Source organism: Mirounga angustirostris, unplaced genomic scaffold, assembly GCF_029215605.1.
Source record: "Mirounga angustirostris isolate CCGP_5_RB_7025 unplaced genomic scaffold, mMirAng1.0.hap1 SCAF_15, whole genome shotgun sequence".
Classification (NCBI taxonomy): Eukaryota; Metazoa; Chordata; class Mammalia; order Carnivora; family Phocidae; genus Mirounga; species Mirounga angustirostris.
This window is the reverse complement of record NW_026991723.1, coordinates 12,369,680-12,393,566: the sequence shown is the minus strand read 5'-3', so window position 1 is coordinate 12,393,566 and position 23,887 is coordinate 12,369,680. Positions and strand designations below refer to the sequence as shown.

The window sequence follows — 23,887 nt, the reverse complement described above, 5'->3', positions numbered from 1 at the left end:
AAAAAAAAAAAAAAGTTCCGATTTTGTGCTCCGTGGTTCTATCACTTGCCAGAAGCGGCCGACGGAGGCCCCTCCCCCGCCGTCTATCCTCCCGAATATCGCCTCGGATTCACTTCTCCGCACGTCCTACCTTCCAGAAAGTGGTTGCTTTTCTGATGAGAGAGTTGTTGCTCTTCTTTTCTTCGATCTCCTGTTGAGTTTGTAGGTGTTCAGAATGGTTTGATCCCTATCCAGCTGAATTCCTGAGAGGAGATGAAATCCAGGTCTCCTACTCCTCCGCCATCTTGCTCCGCCCCCCCCCAATAAATTGCTTTTATTGTCTGGCTTGACTTGAGCTGGGGTTTGTACAATCTACTAAAAGCATCCTAACTAACGTGTACCTGAATAATCTGCAATGTTGGAACACTGAGTTACCGAGAATCAGAGCAAAAAAAAAATGGGTAAAAACTAGGAAGTAAGACAAATATATAAAGTAGGAGTAAAGGCAAACAATAAATTTGTGACTAAACATATAATCAGGAATTAGAAGGACACAAATATGGAATAGATGAACAAACAAAACAGGACAATAACAAACTATTAGGAACCTAGAAGGCGTAGTTATTTTAAGGAAGCAGGCTACGTTTTTCATGTTTTTCAAAGTTTAATACAAAAGGCACAAGATAGAATAAAGCAGCTGCACCAAGATTCACCCTGAAGGACCTTAATATTTTTTTTAAGTTTTTATTCATTTATTTGAGAGAGAGAAAGTAAGAGAGAGAGAGAGAGCACAAGAGGGGGGAGGGTTAGAGGGAGGAGCAGACTCCCCGCTGAGCAGGGAGCCCGATGTGGGACTCTAGGATCATGACCTGAGCTGAAGGCAGCTGCTTAACCAACTGAGCCACCCAGGCGCCCCTCAAGGACCTTAATATTGACTGCAGCTCAGACCCAAGGCCAGACTGAGATGGTAGGAGTCCTGAATAAGCAAGTAATTTGGTGTGCCACTCAAACCAAGTATACAGGGGGTAATCATCTCCAAATGATAAACAGTTTTGCCCTTTCTGTGTGTAACCATCCATTTGCCCAAGGTGAGATCACAGTTTGCTTCAGAAAAAAAATGGCAACCAAAAAGCAAAGTAATATCAGCTTCTAACATGCAAAATAAGATTTTTTAGCAAGATAATAGCCTTGCAATCCAACTCAGTCTTGAGGACTTTAGAATATCAATGTCCAAACCTGGAAGACCTCAGATCATAGAGTTCTTCCAATATGTAGGAAAAATATCTTTTGCATTAAGTCTTAACTAAAAGTTGGAGTGGATAGTAGGAAGACAGGGAAGAGTCTGTTTGGGGAATTACAGGAATGAGAAAATAAGGGGAAAGGGAAAAGAAGGACAGCAGAAAGAGCCAATGTATTTCCCAATTTTCCCTTTCCAAGACTTTAATCAGCCAGAATCCCTCTGACCTGGACAGAGAGAAATGTATGAGATAAAAGAGAGTAATGGCGGAAAGGCATAAGAGGCCCCCATCCCTCATGAAAACTCGAAACTGAGCATCTCAGGCTGCCCTTTCATTTGTCTGGAATACAACAATACCCAGGCTGGTGGAGCAGCACGCTCAGGCAGAGGAAGACTCTGAGTCACCTCTGGCATCCTGTGGCAAGTCTGCAAGGGGGTTACTAACAGGAGCTGCAAAGCCAAACACTGGAGCTGGGGCTGATGAGAGGCATAGGAATCTTCTGTTGGGTCTACAATACCTATGGGAGTGGAAATGAGGATGAGTTATCCCAGGCAAACCATCTGGGCTCCAACCTAGCCCAGAGAGAAAGAGAGGGAAATAGAAAAAGACTGACAGTTCAACATCCACAGACCATAGTCACCAATGCCAGCAAGGAAAAGAGCAGCTGGGTGAACTAGGGACATTACCTCAGAGACCAGAAGAGGCAGACAATAGCACACACAAAAATCCTACTCTTGCCCTCTGGCATCGGGATGGTAAGTCACTTCCCTCTCTCCATATACTTGGATGCCGTCTTAGAGTCATAGTTACTATTGCTGTGTAACAGGTCAACCCACAGAGAGCAGTATAAAACAATACCCATTTCTAGACTCTCTGAGTCAGGAATTTGGGAGGGGTATAACAAAGACAGCATCCCTCTGTTCCACATTGTCTGAGGCTTCAGCGAAGACTTGAAAGCCGGGAGTGACTTGAAGGCTGAGGTTAGAAACATCCCTCACTCCAGTTGGTGGTTGATACTGGCTGTCTGCTGGGATCTCAGCTGGGCTATTGACCGGAACAACTACCCAAGTCCTCTCCAGCGGCCTGCTTGGGCTTTCTCACATCATGGTGACTGGGTTCTGAGAATGACAATGGCACAGAGAGAACCAGGAGGAAACTACACTGCTTTTTATCACCTGGCCTCCAAATTCACATAGCATCACTTCTACTGCAGTCACAGGTCACCCAGCTCTAGTGGAGGCAATAAGGACTCTGCCTCTCAGTGGGAAGAGTGTCAAAATCACATTGCAAGAGTACGTGGGATGACCACACGTGCTGCACCCATTTGGGAAAAATAACAATCTGCCACATGGAGAAAAGTAGGATGTGTTGGGGTTTCTCAAGATTACCGCTAGATTCAATGATTTTGCTACGAAGACTCACAGGATTCAACATATAGTTGTATTTGTGGCTATGATTTACTGCAGCAAATGGATACAAAGCAAAATCAGCCAAGGGGAAAGGCACATGGGCTGAAGTTCAGAGGAGGCCAGGTGCAAACTTCCAAGAGTCCTCTCCTGGTGAGTCACACGGGATGCATTTAATTTCCCCAGCAAAGAATTGTGAAATGCTGTTTACTGGGGAAGCTCATTAGAGCCTCAGTGCCAAGCTTTTTCTTGGGGGCTGGTCACAGAGGCACTCGTTGCCTTGCAATACCAGAATTCCAGACTCCCACAAGTTCAACATGAACCATATTGTTCGCACAAATGGTTTAGGTGCAATGAGCCTCTCTCATTAGGGAATTCTAATCCCACAAGTCTAGTTTCTAGATGCTAGCCAAGGGCCAACCTAGCAAGCAGGCTTTTTAATAGATAACAGGCTCAGTTCTACTATGTTAGTTCTTTTCTGCCACAATGGATGGAAGATCTCTGAGAAAATGAGAGTTTTTTAAAGGAGATTGAACACCTCCTATAGGAACTATTTAAATTATGGAATCAGACTAAGCTGTAAATGGACTGAAGGGTTAGTGTTTTCCTACTGGTGGTGGGCTCAAGAAGAAGGCCAGTTATCAGTTAGACACTTTACCTCTGCATATGTGAGTTGCAGACAGTTGTTGTATTCCCACACCCTAACATAATATTTACATGTCTGTTCAACACTTATTTAGTGGGAGTGGGAAGAAATGTTTAGAAATGGTCCATAGAAGCAGTTGTGTGAATCACCACACGTTGTTGTTGGTTGGTTCACTGTTCTGGTGCTACACAGACACTGAGTGCTGACGACGTTTATTTAAGATAGGATCATCACTATGAGCTTTTTCTGAGCCTTTCAGGTAGATGAGGATCACAGAAAAATTTTGTCTGAGGTGTGGAATGGGTGGGTATCAGTGCACAATGGCTTACACAGAGCCAGACTGGAAGAGACATTTCACAGGAAGAACTTAGAGGACCTAGCAGGCCAACTGAAGATAAAGAAGCAAAGATGATCCATAGCTTCAAATCTGGATGGCTGGGAGAGTCCTAAAACCACTAAATGGAATAGGAAAGACATAGAGATGGGGGAGAATTTGTTATAGGAGAGAAATGATGAGTCACATTTTAGACGTTTTAAATGTGAGAGGATATCAGTACAAAATCTTTGAAAGGTGGTGCTGTGGGATAGATGGCCTGGAGAGGTCAGTGCCCTATGCACAGTAATAGTCATTGGCTGGGGAAAAATAGCTCTAAGGAACAGTATTGGGACCATGGATGATACTTGAATACAAACTGTGAATTACATAATTAGACTGCATCAATTATTCCTGAGGTTGAAAATATTACCATAGCTATGTGTCCTTGTTCTTAGGAAATACACACTGAACTATTTATAGGCAAAGGAGTTCAATGTCTCAAGCCTACTCTCAAATGGTAAGGAATTGGTGACTCTGGGTAAAGATTATATGAGAGCTCCTTGTGCCATTCTTGCAACTTTCCTCTAAGTTTGAAATTATATAAAACACATTACCCCCAAAAGGTGATGGTTGAGGAACCATGGGAGTGAATGAATTCTCTGAGATTACATAAAATGAGAAGCACAGAGTTCTGGATCCCAAGTCCCATGGATGCTCATGGCTGGGTCCATAAAGAAGCCATGAAGGGCACAGAAGGAGAGGTATGAAGTGGGCAATGTCATAGATTCTGAAGGTCGAGGGAGGTGGAGGAATGCAGTGGTAACCAAAAAGTGCCCACTTCCAAAGAAACTTCATAGAGGGAAAAACCTGACAAAACACAGTTCCCTGAAACTAGAGGAAGTCAAATGAAACATCCTGATAAAAGATGGGAAAAGCATGTCAGAGAAAGATATGATGAAGGCAAACAGGCTCTATAGAAACAGGAAGCACTAAAGATGCAGCAAGAGAATATGGGGAAAATCTGCCTTAAGGTTAAGAAAGCTTTCTTCCTTTTCTTCTCTTTCTCTTCCCTCTTCTTTTAAACAAATCATGGACAGACATGGTCAGGATGTTACAGGAGTGTCCTCTTAGTGAGCGGGCCCCTACTTGACCTTCTGACATTATGAAGGACAAAACAGCCTATGGTTTTACCACCTATATCAATAAAATGTATCAGTGTATCTTTAAGAGGCAGGTATCCTGTTCTTAAATCCCCATCCCCTCCCCACCCCCAACCCCACGGCCCCGCTGAGAGCTATATTCTTACTCTGAGCATAGTTGTCTCCTGAACTTTCTTCGGAATAAAATGACATGACTGTTTCTTAGTCAACTGTATTCAGTCCTCACCCAGTTTTGGTTATACTTAGTCTTATTTGATTTCATTTTATTTCTTTGGGATCTTTTATTTTTTATAGTTTTATTTTTCAAGGTCATTTTCAGTTTTCAGCCTGCTTTCTGAAATATCAGTAACTCTGCCTAATTTAATATTATACGATAATTTGAAAGCATAGTCTCAATTCCTTCATCCAGATCATCCATAAAAATTCACAATGTGTTATGTTTCCTGGCCAAATTAGTCACTGTGAACTAACCTTGTGTCCACCATTACAGATAGCTATTAGCCACCTGACATTCATACAGCAAAGACCATTCTTCCCTAGCATACCTGTAAGTATGCTCATTTGGGGTACTTCATTTAGTCTTAAAAAGGTATTTCAGGCAGCAAGCTTATTTATGTGAATGTCACATTGGATGGAGTAAAAGTAAATAAATATACAGGTAGATTACTGTGAGATTTCATTTCATTATTTTCAGTATACATAATGTATAAAATTATTTAGCTGTTATATGCACTTGACTGAAGACCTGTCGTCCCCTAATGAGGTTGTCTTCTATACACACATGCAGAGTGATGTGGGAGAAAAAGGACAATTTCCATACAGCCAAATCTACTTTACCAACCCTAGGGATCATGGAGGAGAGGTATCTCAGACATTCACTTCCTCACTTCTTTAAAAATGATTTCATTTCTATTGGATATTTTCTTCTCCCAGGGATTCCATTATAGACCTAAGAGTAAATGGCAAATGTAGCTACGACAAACTATCACTAGTTGGATATATTTTTGTTATGTATCTAAGAAACATTTATTATACCTTTTTATTTGATAAAATTTTACAAAGGAAAAACATTTGTAACCAGTAGAGGTATTCAACTAAAGGAAAATTGTCAATGGGAAGTGCAAGGAAGTTTAGGCCACGGATATGAATATAAATATCTATATCATTACTGAGTCTGGTCATCACAAAGAAAAATATGGAGATCTATATGAACAATCACTTCACAAAATAAGCTGACTTTAAACAATATCACACAAACTTTAGAATGGCCAGCATCAAAAAATAAGCAATACAGTATTAAACCTTAGCTATTGACACATTTTTTATTTTTTATGCACAAATTTTGATTGGTCCTATCATTTTAATCATAGAAAAAATATCATTTTTTTTATTCCTCAGTCTACATTATGTGAGGACACCTGCCACTATTTTATACTTATAATGGTATGGCTAGTTATAAATTTGAGGCCCAGGGTTCTCATTTTTTAAAGTTTTTTTCTTCTTTACAAAAGTCAAATATGTTCATTGTAGAAGTTAAACATAATTAAAAGAAATTAGAACTAAGCTTTATGATTTGACGCAGAAACAAAAGAAGATCATAGTTACTTAGATTCAGAAGGATATATAAAATGAAGGCATAGTTTTAGAGAAAACAGGTTCTTTCTACTAAAACAATACAACAACAACAAAACACTTGAAAATCTGAGTTTCCTGAGAATTAAGACCACAATTTCCCAACTGTAAGTGGTACATAAGATGAGCAGGAGTTAAAATACTCATTTCCTAATTTTCAAGTACATTCAAATTAAATGTTTGCCAAGGTCCTTCATCAAAAAGATTTCTTGGTCATAAATAAATACTATTAGGATGGGACAGGATCAATGAGAGAAAAACAAATCACCTCAAATATGTAAATAGTGAAATCTGAGAGCCAGCGAGCTCATACAGAGCATTTTGTCTATATTATTAAGAGTTCTTCAGAGAAACAGAACCAATAAGAGATAGATAGATAAAGGGATAGATGGACAGATGGATGGATAGATAGATAGATAGATATGAAGGATGTCTACTTATCTATCATCTCTATCTCCTATTTGTTCTATTTCTATATGTCTGGGACAATAGTTGACCCTTGAACAATATGCGTTTGAACTGTGCAGGTCCGTTTATACACAGATTTTTAAAAAATAAATACAGTATAGTATTGTAACTGTATTTTCTCTTCCTATGATTTTTAATAACATCTTTTTCTAGCTTAGTTTATTGTAATAAAATAGCATATAATACACATACAAAATGTGTGTTAACTGCTTATGTTATCATTAAGGCTTCTGGTCAACTGTAGGCTATTAGTAAAGTTTTTGGTGAGTCAGAAATTATATGTGGATTTTTTACTGTGGGGGGGGTCAGTGGCCCTAACTCCCACATTATTCAAGGGTCAACTGTGTATATATATACTGCATATATATACTGACAGAGAGAGAGAGATCCTTCCTTCCTTCCTTCCTTCCTTCCTTCCTTCCTTCCTTCCTTCCTTCCTTCCTTCCTTCCTTCTTTCCTCTCACTATTAGCAACTATACAGTCCCCCAAATAAGGTAAATCCTCTTGTATCCCAACCTGGGAAAGCTGTAAAGCCCTGTGGAGCTATATGAAGAAATGCCAGCAGGTCCTAAAATTGAAATTGGGGCCTGGGAAATGTGATCCCTGAATGCTGGCAGCTGTAAGACTCAGAACTGGAACTGTTTGGCCTATAAGGTACAACATCAAATCTATGTGTCTATGTATAAGGTCAGCACACACGTATAACATACAATGAGATCTTTCAGGCATTATTTTAGATTGAGGAAGGCCACCATTTCCTTCTGAACCCAAGTAATAGAGGGCTATTCCTGTGGTTAGCTAACAGCAGTATTTTGGAACATCCTGACATCAATCAAAAAATATTAGGTAGAACCACATGACCCCATCCTTCTTCTCCAAATTCACCTCCCACCCCTACCTCATTTGTAGAATAATCTAAAACTCTTTCTCATTTTAGCCAATAGTCAATGTAATGAGATAAACAAGGATAGTCAGCAAATGGCCATCATTCTTTTGTCAGCAGATACTGAGTTAGAACATTAACAGGACAAAAAAGAGAAAATTAAACAGTAGATATATTAAGATTCAGGGAAAATAGTAAAATAAAAGTCATGAAAACACATCATAAACCTGGGACATTACCTAGTTTAAAAAGTATACTTCATTCTGGACTAAAAGCTTATACATGATTATTCCATGTGACCAATTTAGATGACACAACTTTGCATGCTATTATATTTTTAAAAGAGAACCAGAAAAAGAAAAGGACTATATACTGGAATGAAATTATGGAAGATCATGGGGGCACAGAATGGAACAAAGACACAAAGAGAAGATTCTAAAAAGAAGAGAAAACCAAAGCTAATTTAGTTCAGAGAAATGATGTTTCCTTCAGAGCCCCCAACCTGTTCTAGATTCACTCACTGTCTTAGCTTTTGGATGTTTTCAGCAAGTCATTCTTTTCTTTCTCCTCTTTTTAAGAGCACTGGTAGACCTCTCTTCCCAGGAAGCAGAAAACTAAAGGCAATTCCCCAATCCCTTTGGGGGTTTTCTTGCATGTGAATGAGCCTAACTGAACAATAAAGGGCTCTTAAAGATTGCTGTCCACCTCTGACTCCTAGCCAAGATGCATTTTGGTCTGGGATGATACTCAAAGTATTTATCAATCAGTACAGTCACTCAGACTGGGCAAGTCCTAGAGGCCCCTGGTTAGGTAAGTATTAAATTTCCAGAAGGTTCAGGCTGGGCCCACTCAACCATGAGGCACAGGAGGCTTAGTGCCTAGAGCCCACAGTACTTTTGAGGGCTCACAAAAATGTTTCATTTCTTTTAAAATCAGAATTTTCAAGATGAATCTAGTAACAAAGTGAAGGTATTAGTGCCATTAATTCTACACTGAACAAGAGTTGAATAGTAAATTTTATATTACATATATTTTACCATAATAAAAAATGCAGATGCCATTTTGAAAAACTAACTCTATTAAATGGTAGAAACTCATAGCTAAGCAGGAAATGTTGCTGGTCATTTAATATTCATAAACATCTCATAAACAATAGCTATTATATGGAAATTTTTGCTTAAAACAGGGTACAAGAGTCCAAAAGTACTTCCCCCCAAAAATGAGCATGTTTTCGTTTTGTGTAATAACACCCATTCGTTTTGTGTAATAACACCCATTGGTACATTGGTAATAATTTCAAGAGGGTTAACAATAACATGGTCATATAACATGGACATAAAATATAATTAAATATAGTCATAAATAGGCAAGAAGACAAACAGCCTAAGAAATATATTTCTTTAATAAGCTTTTAAATCCACCCCCACCACCAAAAGTGAATATGATCCAACTTGGATTGTATTTGTCTTTATATCATTGCAGTTGTACAATATATACTGTTTTATTTTTTAATGGAAGAAGGAGCCCTCAGGACCTGGGAAAGTCATAATGCAGTCCTGCGTCCTGGGAGTCTAGGGAAGGGGCTGGGGCTACTCAGGGGGCAGGGTTCTGGGGAACTCAAGGTGACAGCACATTTCCAATCAGCACAGAAATATCAGTATTTTAACAACTCTGTATCTGTACCAGTGCATTGAGCCCCAGTGGTAGGACAGGTCAATTCTGCTGTTGCAGAGAATAATGTTAAACAGATGCAGCCTCTTTTCATACCTACAGTACCACATGGCAGGGATTCCTCAAAGTTAGTTTGGAATGCATTCCAACTTTATTTTTTTAAAAGATTTTATTTGACACAGAGAGAGAGAGCCAGAGAAGGGGCAGAGGGAGAGGGAGAAGCAGACCTCCTGCTCAGCTCCGATCCTGACGTGGGGCTTGATCCCAGGACCCTGGAATCATGACCTGAGCCAAAGGCAGACACTTAATCCACTGAGCCACCCAGGTGCCCTGCATACCAACTTTAAAACATAATTCTCTATTAGAAACTTCCTCAGCTTGAAAAAATGAAACAAGATGAAACCAGAGAGGGAGACAAACCATAAGAGACTCTTAATCTCAGGAAACAAACTGAGGGTTGCTGGAGGGGAGGGGGGTGGGAGGGATGGGGTGGCTGGGTGATGGACATTGGGGAGGGTATGTGCTATGGTGAGCGTTGTGAATTGTGTAAGATTGATGAATCACAGACCTGTACCTCTGAAACAAATAATACATTATATGTTTTAAAAAAAAAGATAGTAGGAAGGGAAAAATGAAGGGGGGGAAATTGGAAGGGGAGACAAACCATGAGAGACTATGGACTCTGAGAAACAAACTGCGGGTTTTAGAGGGGAGGGGGATAGGGGGTGGGGAGATGGGTTAGCCTGGTGATGGGTATTAAGGAGGGCACGTATTGCATGGAGCACTGGGTGTTATATGCACACAATGAATCATGGAACATTACATGAAAAACTAATGATGTAATGCATGATGACTAACATAACATAATAAAATAAAATTTTTAAAAAAAGGAAAAAAGAAAAGAACCTTCCTCAGCTTTCTGTCTCTGAGTGAACTAAGATATGGACCATTTTGGGGGTTCAAGCTACTCATATGTTTGGAAAGATAATTCAATAGACAGCTCTATTTAGGAAAACAAAATGGTACTTCACATTGATAATGACCAACCAGATGTACCCAAATGGCAGCTGCTTGACTGGGAAGAGCTATTAACCTCCAAAATACTCCCACTGAGAGCTTGGTCATTTGACTCAGTCCATGGCATTACCTTTCTTTTCTGCTGTCCTGTAGGTTGATTTCCAACAGCCATATTTAGAATCTAGCCAACACTCTGGCTTACCATTTTTTCAAAGTCAATGGCTTTGATTCCATTATCAAAATTCAGTCCATGCCCACATCCTGGGCTCTATCATTCCCCAGAATTGTTCTACATCTGAAATTCCAATAAATTCCAGTACATCCCCTTTGCTCATTACCTCCAATTCTTCCAGCTCTCTCACCCCTTCACTATTGCCATGCTTGTTTTTTTTCTCAACATTCTCATTCCTTTGACCCTTCAACTTCCTGAGTTTGCTACTCTCTGCCTGACCTAACTCTTTTCCTTACTCATCCTGAGTGTGCTCAGTCAACTCTCCACCATTAAACTCAGCTCACTTGTCCTTTATCCTAAAAGCTTATGTACACTTTAAAGAGCCAGCCTTGGACCAATCATCTAATGTTTTCCTCTATTTTGGTTCTTTGGGAGAAGGATGGGGAAGCTTTTAAGAGAAGGTATCTTTTGTTGAAATTGGGGTGAGCCATAATAAGTATTCAACTTAAGAGGTGGAGTTCTGAGGAAGTAGCTTGCAATTCTCTTCCATTTCTGTCCTTAAAAATGATTTCATAGCTTCCTAATACTCTGTATTTATTTACTCATGTCTAGAGCTATGGGATGATAACTTGCACTCACTTTAGAATTCTTATAATGCTATCCCACTTTATGCAAGTATCAATTAAACAAATATAAGAAATGATAATATAAAAATTAATAGTTTCAATTCATGCAAAACACTTGAAATATGAGTCCAAATATTTTAGGATTTCTTCAGGAATTGCATAATTGCAAAGGCTGTAGCCTAAGAATGGTGTACTGTGTTTATGCTAAGTCCACATGGTGAAGTCTCTAGTAAGAAAAAAATATTCTCTTTCTTTTGTCAGTATTTTATGAATCATACACTTGTTTATGTGCACAGTAACTTCTATGTCAGAGTTCAGCCACTATTCTACTGTTATTTAACCATTTGCTGTCATTATAATTTAATTTTTTTGTATCCTATAACAATGTAACAAGGTAAGCATTCATCAAATGGGGGCACTAGGAGTAGGGCTAAAAAACAGGCCTCAACATCAATTACTTTGGCAAGGAACTTGGAAGTGAATGAACAAAACTCTAAATAAGCCAAAGAACTGCCATGGCATGCTGTGCTGTTATTGTAGAAATAAGCAACATGAGAAATATGAGAAATAATGCTAAAAAAATTAAAAGCATGAATATACAACACAATGGCCAAAGATTTATGCACCCTGAGAATACATCTCACATTCTTTATCTTTATGCCTGTGGAGAAATTAGTCCTTTGAAATTTTGTGGGTTTTTAATTATGTGTCTTGTCTTTTGTTTAGAGATGCAGCCAGATCCCATATATGTAAGGAAATGGGCCTGAATTTCATTTTTAAATAATATATTTGTTTCCTTGGGGTTTTCCTGATTATAAGTCATCATGCTTGTTGCATTGGAAAATTCTAAAATGTGTAAAGATGAAGAACTCACCTAGAATCTCACCATCCAATGGCCAACTTTACTAGCATTTTGACAGTTTCTTTGGTTTTTCCTCTATCTTTTTGCATAGTTTATACATATATAATATTTATATATTACATTAATATAATAAATTTTATATGCATAAATTTTGTATCTTAATGTTTCTCTTAACCTTAAATCAAGATTTATCAGGACACTAAGAACCATCTATGGACATTTAAAGGTTATAAAATAACTCATCATGTGATTGTAACATATTTAATAGTACTACTCCTAATACTAAAACATTAGGTACTTTCCAAGTTTTGCCATTACAAACAATTCTGTGATGAGTATCCTTGGATATAAATTTTATCCCTAGTTGAGTTATTTTTCTCCGAGGAAGTTTCTTAGAAGGAAAATTATTAGATCAAATAGTATCTTTTCTTTAAATTTTATTTTATTGTTATGTTAATCACCATACAATACATCATTAGTTTTTGATGTAGTGTTCTATGATTCATTGTTTGCATATAACACCCAGTGCTCCATTAGATCAAATAGTATCTTTTTTTTTTAAAGATTTTATTTATTTATTTGAGAGAGAGAGAATGAGAGAGAGCACATGAGAGGGGGGAGGGTCAGAGGGAGAAGCAGACTCCCTGTCGAGCAGGGAGCCCAATGCGGGACTCGAGCCAGGGACTCCAGGATCATGACCTGAGCCGAAGGCAGTCGCTCAACCAACTGAGCCACCCAGGTGCCCCTAGATCAAATAGTATCTTGATACATATTGCCAAATTCCTTTCAAGAAAGATTAAAACAATTTACAGTCTTCCTGGCAACAGATGAAAGTACCCATTTCATCACATCTTCACCCATTAAATATTATTATTTTTAAAAATAATGCCATTGTTATACGCAAACAATGAATCATGGAACACTACATCAAAAACTAATGATGTACTGTATGGTGACTAACATAACATAATAAAATTAAATTTAAAAAAAATTGCCAATTTTATTAGCAGGAAAATTTTTTATTGTTTTAATTCACATCTCTTATTATTAGTAAAGTGGGATCTTCCCTATATTTAGTAGCTAGTTTTACGTTTCCTGCTTTGCAAATTGTCTATATATTGTCCTTTGCTCTTTCCCTAGCATCTTAACAATTTTCCTGCCAATATATATATAAGTTCTTTACCTATTAGGCATTAATCCATAAGCTATCATATTTGCTTTCTTTATGGTTTGAATGCTCTTTTTTGATGAGAAAAAATAAATAAGGATACAACATATAATGTAATGTCAGGAATCTTCCCTAAATTGGTTTTACCATGGTTTCTAAAACTATTGATTATTCTCATCTGTTTATTCTTTCAAATAACTCATAATCTTAGAGTTCTAATAGAAAACAAAATCCATTTTTAATATAATAAAATTTATGAATTTAACTCATAATTAATTTAGTTTTCCAGTTTCTTAAAATGGTTGTTGTTCCCTTGGAGTCAAGATTTCTGTCTCAGTTATCTCTGGGTGTACATTTGTTAAAATAAAGTTAATGGCTTCAAACAAGAATTCATTATGATTTCCTTGTTATCTTGCATGGGTTGCAGTCCGAGAGCAGATGGAGCTGCAGCTCAGGCTCAACTAGGCTGGACGTCCAAGATGGCTTCCTCACCCATGAATCAAGCACATCAGTGCTCCTCCTCATGGCCTCTCCTTCCAGGAGAGTAGCCTCGATTTCTTACATGGGAGCTCAGGGCTCCAAGACTTGTAAGCAGTCTTCTTCAATCTAGCCTAGATCTGGCATAGTGTCACTGTTGTCATGTTCTATTGATCAAATCAGTTCCCTGACAGCTCAGATTCAAAAGGTGGGGCATCATTCACCTTGTCCTGGGGAAGTGGCTTGTGGAAAGTCCACCATCTTTGGAGACAAACTACCACATCTTCTTTATTGATCTTTATATGGGTTAGAATTTTCTTCACAAAAGTATTTAAAATTTAGGGGCACCTGGGTGGCTCAGTTGGTTGAGCGACTGCCTTCGGCTCAGGTCACGATCCTGGAGTCCCTGGATCGAGTCCCGCATCGGGCTCCCTGCTCGGCAGGGAGTCTGCTTCTCCCTCTGATCCTCCCCCCTCTCATGTGCTCTCTGTCTCTCTCATTCTCTCTGTCTCAAATAAATAAATAAAATCTAAAAAAAAAAAGTATTTAAAATTTGTGTTGCTATAGTAATTTGTGTTTTTTTCTTTTATAAGTTAACTAAGCTGATATGAAGCAAAGATATTATTTTTGATATACTTATTTTGTATTCAATCACCTTACTAAATGGTCTTATTTCTACTAATTACTTTTCAGTTTAATATGTTAGTTCTCCTAAGAACATAATAATACTCTCTGAAAATAAAGATGACTTTATTTCCTCCTTTTTTTCAATAGTTAAATCTCTTACCTATTGTACCAGTCAAGATTTCCATAACAAGACTAAGAGGAAACAGCCTTATTTTGTTTCTGTTGTTTAACTTTTTAAGTACAAGTAAAATGAAGTTATAAACTGGACATATTTTATCAACATACACATCTCCCAGAGCTAAATTACACCACTTAGGGGCGCCTGGGTGGCTCAGTTGGTTGAGCGACTGCCTTCGGCTCAGGTCATGATCCTGGAGTCCCCGGATCGAGTCCCGCGTCGGGCTCCCTGCTCGGCGGGGAGTCTGCTTCTCCCTCTGACCCTCCTCCCTCTCATGCTCTCTGTCTCTCATTCTCTCTCTCTCAAATAAATAAATAAAATCTTTAAAAAAAAAAAATAAATAAATAAATTACACCACTTACTTTTATGTGTCAATGCAATACAAATGAATTGAAAGGTGGGTTTTTATTCCAGATAAATTGAATTCAGGGAAAAGGACAATAAAACAAGATGAGGAAGAAAATAACTAATACATTTTGGACACTGCAATATTTTCTCCCTGAATTCTATAAACTTCCAAAAATAAATCATAACCATAAAACATTCCATTGACTCCCACAAATAGCTAATATCTCTAAATAAATATACAATCTCATGAATCTCAGCAATTTGTCCTTTCTTCCCAAGCTTGACTATTTACACTCGATATAAAGAATCATTTTAAGTACATAAATAAATAAGTATTAGAATAAGGCTTTTCGGCCATTTTATACTCACAAGTGGCTGATAATCATATGGTGGAGCATATTCTTCAGCATACGTTGTCAATGCATACCTAAGAGAGAGAAGTCAATATTTGAGAAAAGAACGACTCTGAAAAGAACGATATTTAAAATGTTTAGCATTATATCCTTTACACGAAATAAAAACATTTCAAGGAGGACTGGCCCTAATAAAATTTTTAAAACATACAACTGTCCCAGACCTTGTTTATAGCATTACCTACCACGACAGGATGACTTTCCTTCAATCACTTCCAATTCAACACCACTTATTACGCTCCTGTACTAATGATATGCTACAAATCCCAAGTCCCTGAGCTTAGGTGCATTCCAAACTTTTGGGATTCTCTTTACCATCCACTTTCTGCCCCTCAAACCGATTTGACCCTATGCCCCATGTTCTCTGCTAGATGACAACTGAAAAAGATAATAGAAGACAACCAGGTGGACTGAGTTTAATAGCTTCCCCAACTTCCACCCCATTAAACACATAGCAATTCTTAATAAATATATCCTCCTTCCCCCAAGTCTATAAGCACTGCTAAGCTCCAAAGGGAAACCCTAAGGTGCTAGAAATGAATAGGATACTCACTAGAATGGGAAGTCATAAGATGATGTACCAAGGCTAGAAGCTGGAGTTTGAACTGCCTATGAAGGGCTGGAGACATGGCCTTGGGTTCAGAGAAGGCAAAGAGCTAAACAACTACTCACAGCCAGGAGCCTGTAAAGTCTATACCCTCATATAAAAGAAACCAAAGAAACTCCAGCCACCAGTCCAGAGAAACTTGCAAGAAAGCTTCTCTGTTTGGAACTCAGGGTGGGAGAAAAATTGTTCTCCTATGAGAAATAATTAAATAAATTTTAAAAAGTGCTACTTCTAATGTGGTATATATATACCATGGAATATTATGCAGCCATCAAAAGAAATGAGATCTTGCCATTTGCAACGACGTGGATGGAACTGGAAGGTATTATGTTGAGTGAAATAAGTCAAACAGAGAAAGACATGTATCATATGACCTCACTGATATGAGGAATTCTTAATCGCAGGAAACAAACTGAGGGTTGCTGGAGTGGGGGTGGGGTGGGAGGGATGGGGTGACTGGGTGATAGACACTGGGGAGGGTATGTGCTCTGGTAAGCACTGTGAATTGTGCAAGACTGTTGAATCTCAGATCTGTACCTCTGAAACAAATAATGCAATATATGTTAAGAAAGAAAAAAAAAAGAAGAATGTAGCAGGAGGGGAAGAATGAAGGGGGGGAAATCGGAGGGGGAGACGAACCATGAGAGACTATGGACTCTGAGAAACAAACTGAGGGTTCTAGAGGGGAGGGTGGTGGGGGGATGGGTTAGCCTGGTGATGGGTATTAAAGAGAGCACATTCTGCATGGAGCACTGGGTGTTATGCACAAACAATGAATCATGGAACACTATATCTAAAACTAATGATGTAATGTATGGGGATTAACATAACAATAAAAAAATAAAATAAAATAAAAGAGAAAAAAAAGCGCTACTTCTGTTTCTGGCAATATTATGGGACTAGACAATCAAAGAAACTCCTCTGAGAATTGCACACCTAAAAATATTGGGCACAAGGAAATTTAAACATTTTAATGCATGGCTATGCTGGTGGGAAAGAGAATTCAACAAGTAAAAGAATTCCAAAATAACAAGGAAGTCAAACTCAGAATGGTTATTGGGTAGTTATTGGGTACAAGTGCTAATATTTTACCTGGTGGTAACCATCAGTTCCTGTTAGGCTTTTGAGGTGTGGTTTCCAAAGTAATAATATTAGCATTACCTGGAAACTTGTTAGGAATACAAACAACTGGGACCCAGCCCCAATCTGCTGAGTTAGAAATCTGAGGGTAGGGCCCAGCAGTCTGTGTTTTAACAAGCCCTCTAGGTGATGCTGATGCACACTCAAGTTTGAGTACTGACAACTAAAAGAACAAAAATTAGAATGCAATTTTCAAGCTAGCAAATAAATTTTTTTAAAAGACGAATCTAATAAAAAAGCAGGAAAGGAGAATAAAAGGAAGAAAGGAAAATCACTTCTCATCAGACAAATTAAAATCATAAAAATAAAAATAAATATCTTTGCAATCACAATGAAAGTAAAGGGTTAAACTCATCAGTGAAAGTATTTCTCAGACTTAAACTGAATGTCAACGTGTATTACATAGTACAACTCTATGCTTCTATACCTAGAATAAAACTATTTTCAAAGAAAGTTTGAAAGTAAAAGCATATAAAAAGACACATCCAGAAAATATTAACACAAAGTAAGTTAGTGTTCTTATATTAGTATCATATGTAATTGACTTTTTGTCAAAAGTTATTAGTTGTAAAGATCATTACCTACTGATTAAAGGAACAAACACCAGGAAGATCCTAAGTCATAAACCTAACAACACATAGAATATGTAAGTCAAAAAAATTACAGAATCACAAAGATAAAATGACAAATCTACAGTCAGATTTGCTCTGTGTGGCTTTGTTCCATAGGTAGAAGGAAGAGGAATCTCTGCTCAATACGAGATTTAAAAAGAATGATGATTTCTGTTAAGAATGAGACAGAATTTCCCAGGGAGGTTGTAAGCTCCCCTTCTCTCTTACCACACAGAGTCAAGTGGGATCCATAGCCATAGGGGCTATACCCATCCTAAATGGTGGGTGCTACGTCTCCTGCTGTCAGCAAGGGGATTTATTCCAAATTAATCCTCTGCTTTTTTGAGTCTTTGAGTCACTTAGATTCAGACTCTTAGGTGGGACCATGTGATTTGCTGAGTAGATGTCACATGCCCTTGTTGTTGCTGCTGGGAAACTAGGTAAGAAAATATCTGCCCCTCCTTCCGACAAAACAGAAAAGAAGCAGTTGATATTCCTAGATCCTTTGGTTCCTTAAACCCAAATATTTACATATATCCTCCAAAACCATATAGATCAACAGCAAAAGCAAATGAAATCACACAGTCACCCAAGCTGAGAGTGTAACAGAGGCTAGAGAAGACTACAAATTTCGGCTTACGTGTAGGTGGGAGAACAATCCAGAATCAGTAGCACCAGATCCAGAGCCCATTCTGGAACAAAATCAGGTGGGGATTACATGGAAGAGAGGAGAGGGGGGGAAGTGCGTTATGAGGATGCAACACAGAAGGCATCACCCCCCAGAAAGAAAGCATCCTTCCCTGATGGGGAAATACTGAGAACCAAGTCTAAGACTAGAGGATCTGAACACTGGCTTTCCAAGAAAGAGGCCTGGAAAGTATTCAAGACCGCAGTGGCAGTTTTGGGAAGGCGCTGCCTCTGGGAAAGTGGGAAGCAATTAGCAAGATAAAGAAAAATAAGAACTCAAGTTCAGAAATTAAGGGTCCTAGAACCACCACTCTTTCAAAAAAGATGCCTTTAATGAAATAAAGATCACTTCACTGTTCCAACAGTAGAGGGCACTCTTGAACTAAGAGATTGAGAAAACTGCCCAAATGTCTCATTGCCCATCCTTAGAATCGCCTGATTGCTGCTGGTCTAGGAAAATTCAACATACTTAAAATGAACAGAGAAGTGCAACATTACTATAAGAAGAAAACAGTAAATGAGAATCAAAACTAAGCTGATGAAACCCTCTCCAGAAACATTCCCAAATAGTCACAGAAGTCCTTCATCAGTGTTTCTATTCAATGAACTGGATTCTAATCTATTTACTAGAGATTCAAGAAAATGCAGTAAAACAAGAAAAAGAAGTATAAGTGTAATAACTGGAGTGGAAGAAACAAAAGTTTCACCTTTCACAGATGATAAGATTGTCTACATTAAAAAAAAAACAAGAGAATCTACAAATCATAACAACAGGCAATTTTCATGAAGGTTGTTGGATACAAGATCAATATACAAAAATAGCATACCCATACACCAGCAACAAGAAATTAGAAAGCAAATTAAAGTGAAAATTTCCCATTTACAACTGCAATAAAATCTCTAATGTTCCTATAGGAATATATCTAACAGAAGATTTAAAAGACAGTTATGACAAAAATTACAAAATTTGCTGAAGGACATAAAATAACTCTTTTATTTATAAACTCAAGACATGTTACATATACGTACGTGTGTGTATTTATAATTTCTAAAAGGTTTACAATATGACATTTTATATATAACTCTTGATTAAATTATAATTTAAAATTTCTATTGATCAAAAGACATCATAGTGTTACAAGAGAAGTCATAGACAAGAAGGTATTTTTTATAAAATTAAGTCAAATAATATTAGTATCCAGAATAAATAAAAAATTCCTAGAAATCAATAAAAGACAATATCTTATAGAAAAATGGCCTAAGCCTATAAATAGTTCACAGAAGAAAACAAAATGGCTAATAAATACTTGAAAACAAATTCAGCCTTAAAATTGTCTTAAATTCACCAGTGAAATGCAAAGTAAAACAACAACAATGTACCATTTTATATCCACTTGGTAAAAATTAAAAATCTCTACAATGTTTATAAGGATATGAAAGTATGAGCATATTCATACACTACTAGTGGCAATATCTTACAAAATTGAAGGTGCATATATCTTAATAGCCAGCAATTATATTTCTGAGTATTAAGAAATCCTTGCAAACTATATACTCAGGGAGATACATAAAAGGATATTCAATGCAGCTTTATTTGTAACTGTGAAAATTGGAAGCCAATGTCCATCAATATGGTGGATATGTTAGATGACTCGGTAAGTCATGATAAATTGTCTCTCTAAAAAAATAAGAAGCAAATATGGCAAAAATATTAACTTACATTATAACTGGGTAATAAGTAGATGGGTGTCTGAAGAGTATTTTATATGGAAATATTCCATAATCTTAAAATGTTTAAGTGTTAATAGATGACAATGAACTTGTTTCCCTACCCTATTCTCATCCAAAGTTATGACTCAGATGGTGTAATTATCAGTCAAATAGAGTATTGCTTTGGGCAGGCCAATTTGCAAGGTAGCATTGAGCATCTCTCAATGCATTCAGGTGGAAACCCATTCCACCCAAGCGCAGCCCCTTCTCCCTCTCTTTATTATCAGCTCCCAGCACAGAGTCTGATACAAGATAGGCACTGACAAATTAATCAAATGCATAAAGCAATAAAAATAAAATTAGAATATAAAAAGATATAGATTTACTACAAGGAATCAAAGTAAAGAAAGGTGGAAGGTTAAAATATCCAATGACCTCAGTCAGTTATAAACCATTTGATATCACCCCCCCCAACACCCACTTTTTAATCTGAAGAAGAGGGCAAAAATCTTTGATATATTTCACCCAATTTGAAACAAGATGGTCTTTCAAAATAAAACCATGGAAAATCAACATAGTTCTTCCTCTTAGATATCAGCTGAAGGCTATAGCCAAATAAAGAATATAATGAAAAAAATAAGTCCATTAGAAGGGAAATGGCCTTCAGAGAAACTCAAGAAAGCAAGAGATGAGAAAACTAAGGGAGGCATGGGCTCTGGGCACGAGGAAGAGGTGTCCTGGCTCATAAACAGACCTCCCGGGGAGGTTCTGGGAGCAGAGCTGCAGTACACCGAAGTCAGTGCTCCAATCTGACTTATGACAGCCAACAATAACTTCAGCTCATTGCCTGGAATCAGCTCAAGTAAGCCTGTACCCATGTCCCTGCTCCACCACTCTGTCACTACCCATAGCTGATGGGTCCAAATATCAGCCTCCAGCTCAGATTCCATCAGGGCTCTACCTTGGGATTTCTTACTATAGATGAATGAGAATGGGTCAGTCACTCTCCTGTGATAAGAACCATGGGATGTACAGTCCCTCCCCTCAGAGGGAGAAAAGGAAGCCAACAGGGAGAGAATGCTGGTCCTGATTCCAGTAGTCTCCGAAGCTCAGCTCTTCCAAGGACTTTCCCAGAGTTCCATGTGGTAATTCAAATTCTTTTAATAAACTCTCCTTTTGGCTCAAGGTAATTTTAATTGTGCATTGTTTACTTACAAGTGAAAGAGTCCTATTATAATCAGGTAATCAGAGTCTGAGGCCATCAATCATTATACCCTTATAAGTAATTCACCTTGTTCTGATTCCAAACACTCTGTACAACATTCTGATTATAGTTTGCCTTCCTTTTTCTTTCTTTTTCTTTTTCTTTTTTTTTTTGTTAGGCTGACATGACTGGTGTGCTTGAGCATTTTATTCCTCATTATAAATTAACTAATTAAAATACTGGCTTTTCTTGTGAGTTTAATGAGCATAAGTCAATCTCCATGAGTCAGATAAATTCTGAAGCACAGATAAAATGGTCTTTCTGGAAATGTAAAACTGAAGACCAGATGCTGGTAAATTTACCAGTATAACGCCATGCTGTAAGAACGCTTGGAAGGTGGACAGCTGGCTTTTGCCCAGCACCACCCACAGTTTGCCACACATGCCCTCTTCAACCTTTAGCGGTTGTAAGTTAGAGAACAACTAAATGTGTTCTGCAAGATGAAAAAGGAAAAGAAGTCTGATATTGAAGTTATTATTAAAGCCATGGTATTAGTTAAAATGCCTATAAATGCACTAAGCCCTGTGGTAACATGTGTGAATCTGGGACAAGATGATATACCAAAACCCATGGAATCATGGTTTCTTAAACTTGGAAGAACTTTAAGGGTCAAATGCTTCTTTTCTGTTTTGTTGGAAGGAGGGGCAGATATTTTCTTACCCAGTTTCCCAGCAGCAACGACAAGGGCATGTGACATCTACTCAGCAAATCACATGGTCCCACCTAAGAGTCTGAATCTAAGTGACTCAAAGACTCAAAAAAGCAGAGGATTAATTTGGAATAAATCCCCTTGCTGACAGCAGGAGACGTAGCACCCACCATTTAGGATGGGTATAGCCCCTATGGCTATGGATCCCACTTGACTCTGTGTGGTAAGAGAGAAGGGGAGCTTACAACTTCCCTGGGAAATTCTGTCTCATTCTTAACAGAAATCATCATTCTTTTTAAATCTCGTATTGAGCAGAGATTCCTCTTCCTTCTACCTATGGAACAAAGCCACACAGAGCAAATCTGATCGTTCTTCCATATCTGCTGAATGCCAGGCCTTTTTTTAATGTACCACTAATTTACCCTCAAACTTCCCCAGTTGAGTAATTCTCATCTCAATATGTTCAGTTAATTTTGCTTCTTGAGAACATTTTCTCTTGGAGACTTCTCTTCTGCTCTAGTCTCCCAAGCTGCTGCACAGCTGGAACGCTGGGGAGCCTTAGTCCTGGGGATAACTGCCACAGCTCTCCTGTGAAGGATTTTCTATTCGGGGGATCTCTTATCTTTCTCTCTCTCTGTTTACTCCCTCATTTAAAAAAATAATTAACATACAGTGTTAGATTAGTTTCATGTGTACAATATAATGATTCAACAATTCTATACATGATTCAGTGCTCATCATGTTAAGTGTACTCTTCACCCCCTTTATCAAGTTCACTCATTCCCCCACCTACCTCCCCTCTGGCCACCACTAGTTTGTTTCTGTATTTAAGAGTCTGGTCTTTTGTTTGCCTCTTGTTTTCCTTGTTGTTCATTTGTTTTGCTTTGTAAATTCCACATATGAATGAAATCATACTGTATTTGTCCTTCTTGGACTGACTTAATTCACTTAGCATTATACCCTCTAGGTCCACCCTAGAAATCAACCTCGAGGAAGCTAGTGGGCAAGAAGTGGAAATAATAGATGAAATGGAGGACAATTTGAGTCTGCTTTTACTGCTGATCCAAGCCAAGCCCTTGCTAATTTCCCTAGAAGTTTAGAAGCAGTTCTCCCCTTCCATCAAGAGCACATCTGGAAACCCAGATACTCTAATCTCTACTTTTACCACCAAGTGGTCATGGGGCCTTGAGCAAGTCATTTAAACACTTTACATCTTAATTATCCCTTTAGTATCTCTTCCATAAATACTTATGGACTAGATGGGTAGATTAATTAATGAGAAATAGGATTCTTTGATTATCTCTGTGCTTTGATTTCCTTGCCTATACAATTAGGAAGATACTATTATATAGTATAGTATAGGAAGTATATAGTATATAGTGTAGTATAGGTATATAGTGTGTGTGTGTGTGTGTATATATATATATATATATATACACACACTATATATAATGTATAGTATAGGAAGTTGCTATTAGTTAGGTTTTCTGTTACTTTTAGCCTAGTGTATTCCTTACTGATAGGTGAGTATTGACTGGTTATTTTTCTGTCTCATGTATTAGACGATGACCTACTTCAGGAATGGGGTGTCTTTTATCTCCACATCCCGAATACTTAATTGTTCCTAATTCATAGTAGGCACTCATTATGTTGAAAGAATGAATTCAGATATGGGGGACAAATATAATTTCTTCAGGCTTAATAATTTTTGCAAGCCATTTGGATGAGCAATATAAGGCTTATATGTTAAGGTAATAATAATAATAATAATAATAATAATAATAATAATAACTGTGTAAGTGCCAAATATAGAATCAAATTAAATACAGATAGAAGCAAAGATTTCTGTAATGCTGTAAAGCTCTTGTTCCTGTGAAACCCTTCTATAGCTAAAAGATGCATGGTACAGTACAGTCCACTGAGACCCACTGA

The 23,887-nt window shown here is 37.8% G+C and overlaps 1 protein-coding gene across 1 annotated transcript in view; it reads right to left on the bottom strand.

Moving 5' to 3' along the window:
- Positions 1 to 23,887, bottom strand: part of CFAP95 (cilia and flagella associated protein 95) — a 78,252-nt gene that overhangs the window by 11,157 nt on the left and 43,208 nt on the right. Inside the window, exon 5 of the mRNA XM_064579586.1 lies at positions 15,244 to 15,301. Coding sequence (XP_064435656.1) covers positions 15,244 to 15,301 — 58 coding nt within the window. The remainder of the gene's footprint in view (positions 1 to 15,243; positions 15,302 to 23,887) is intronic.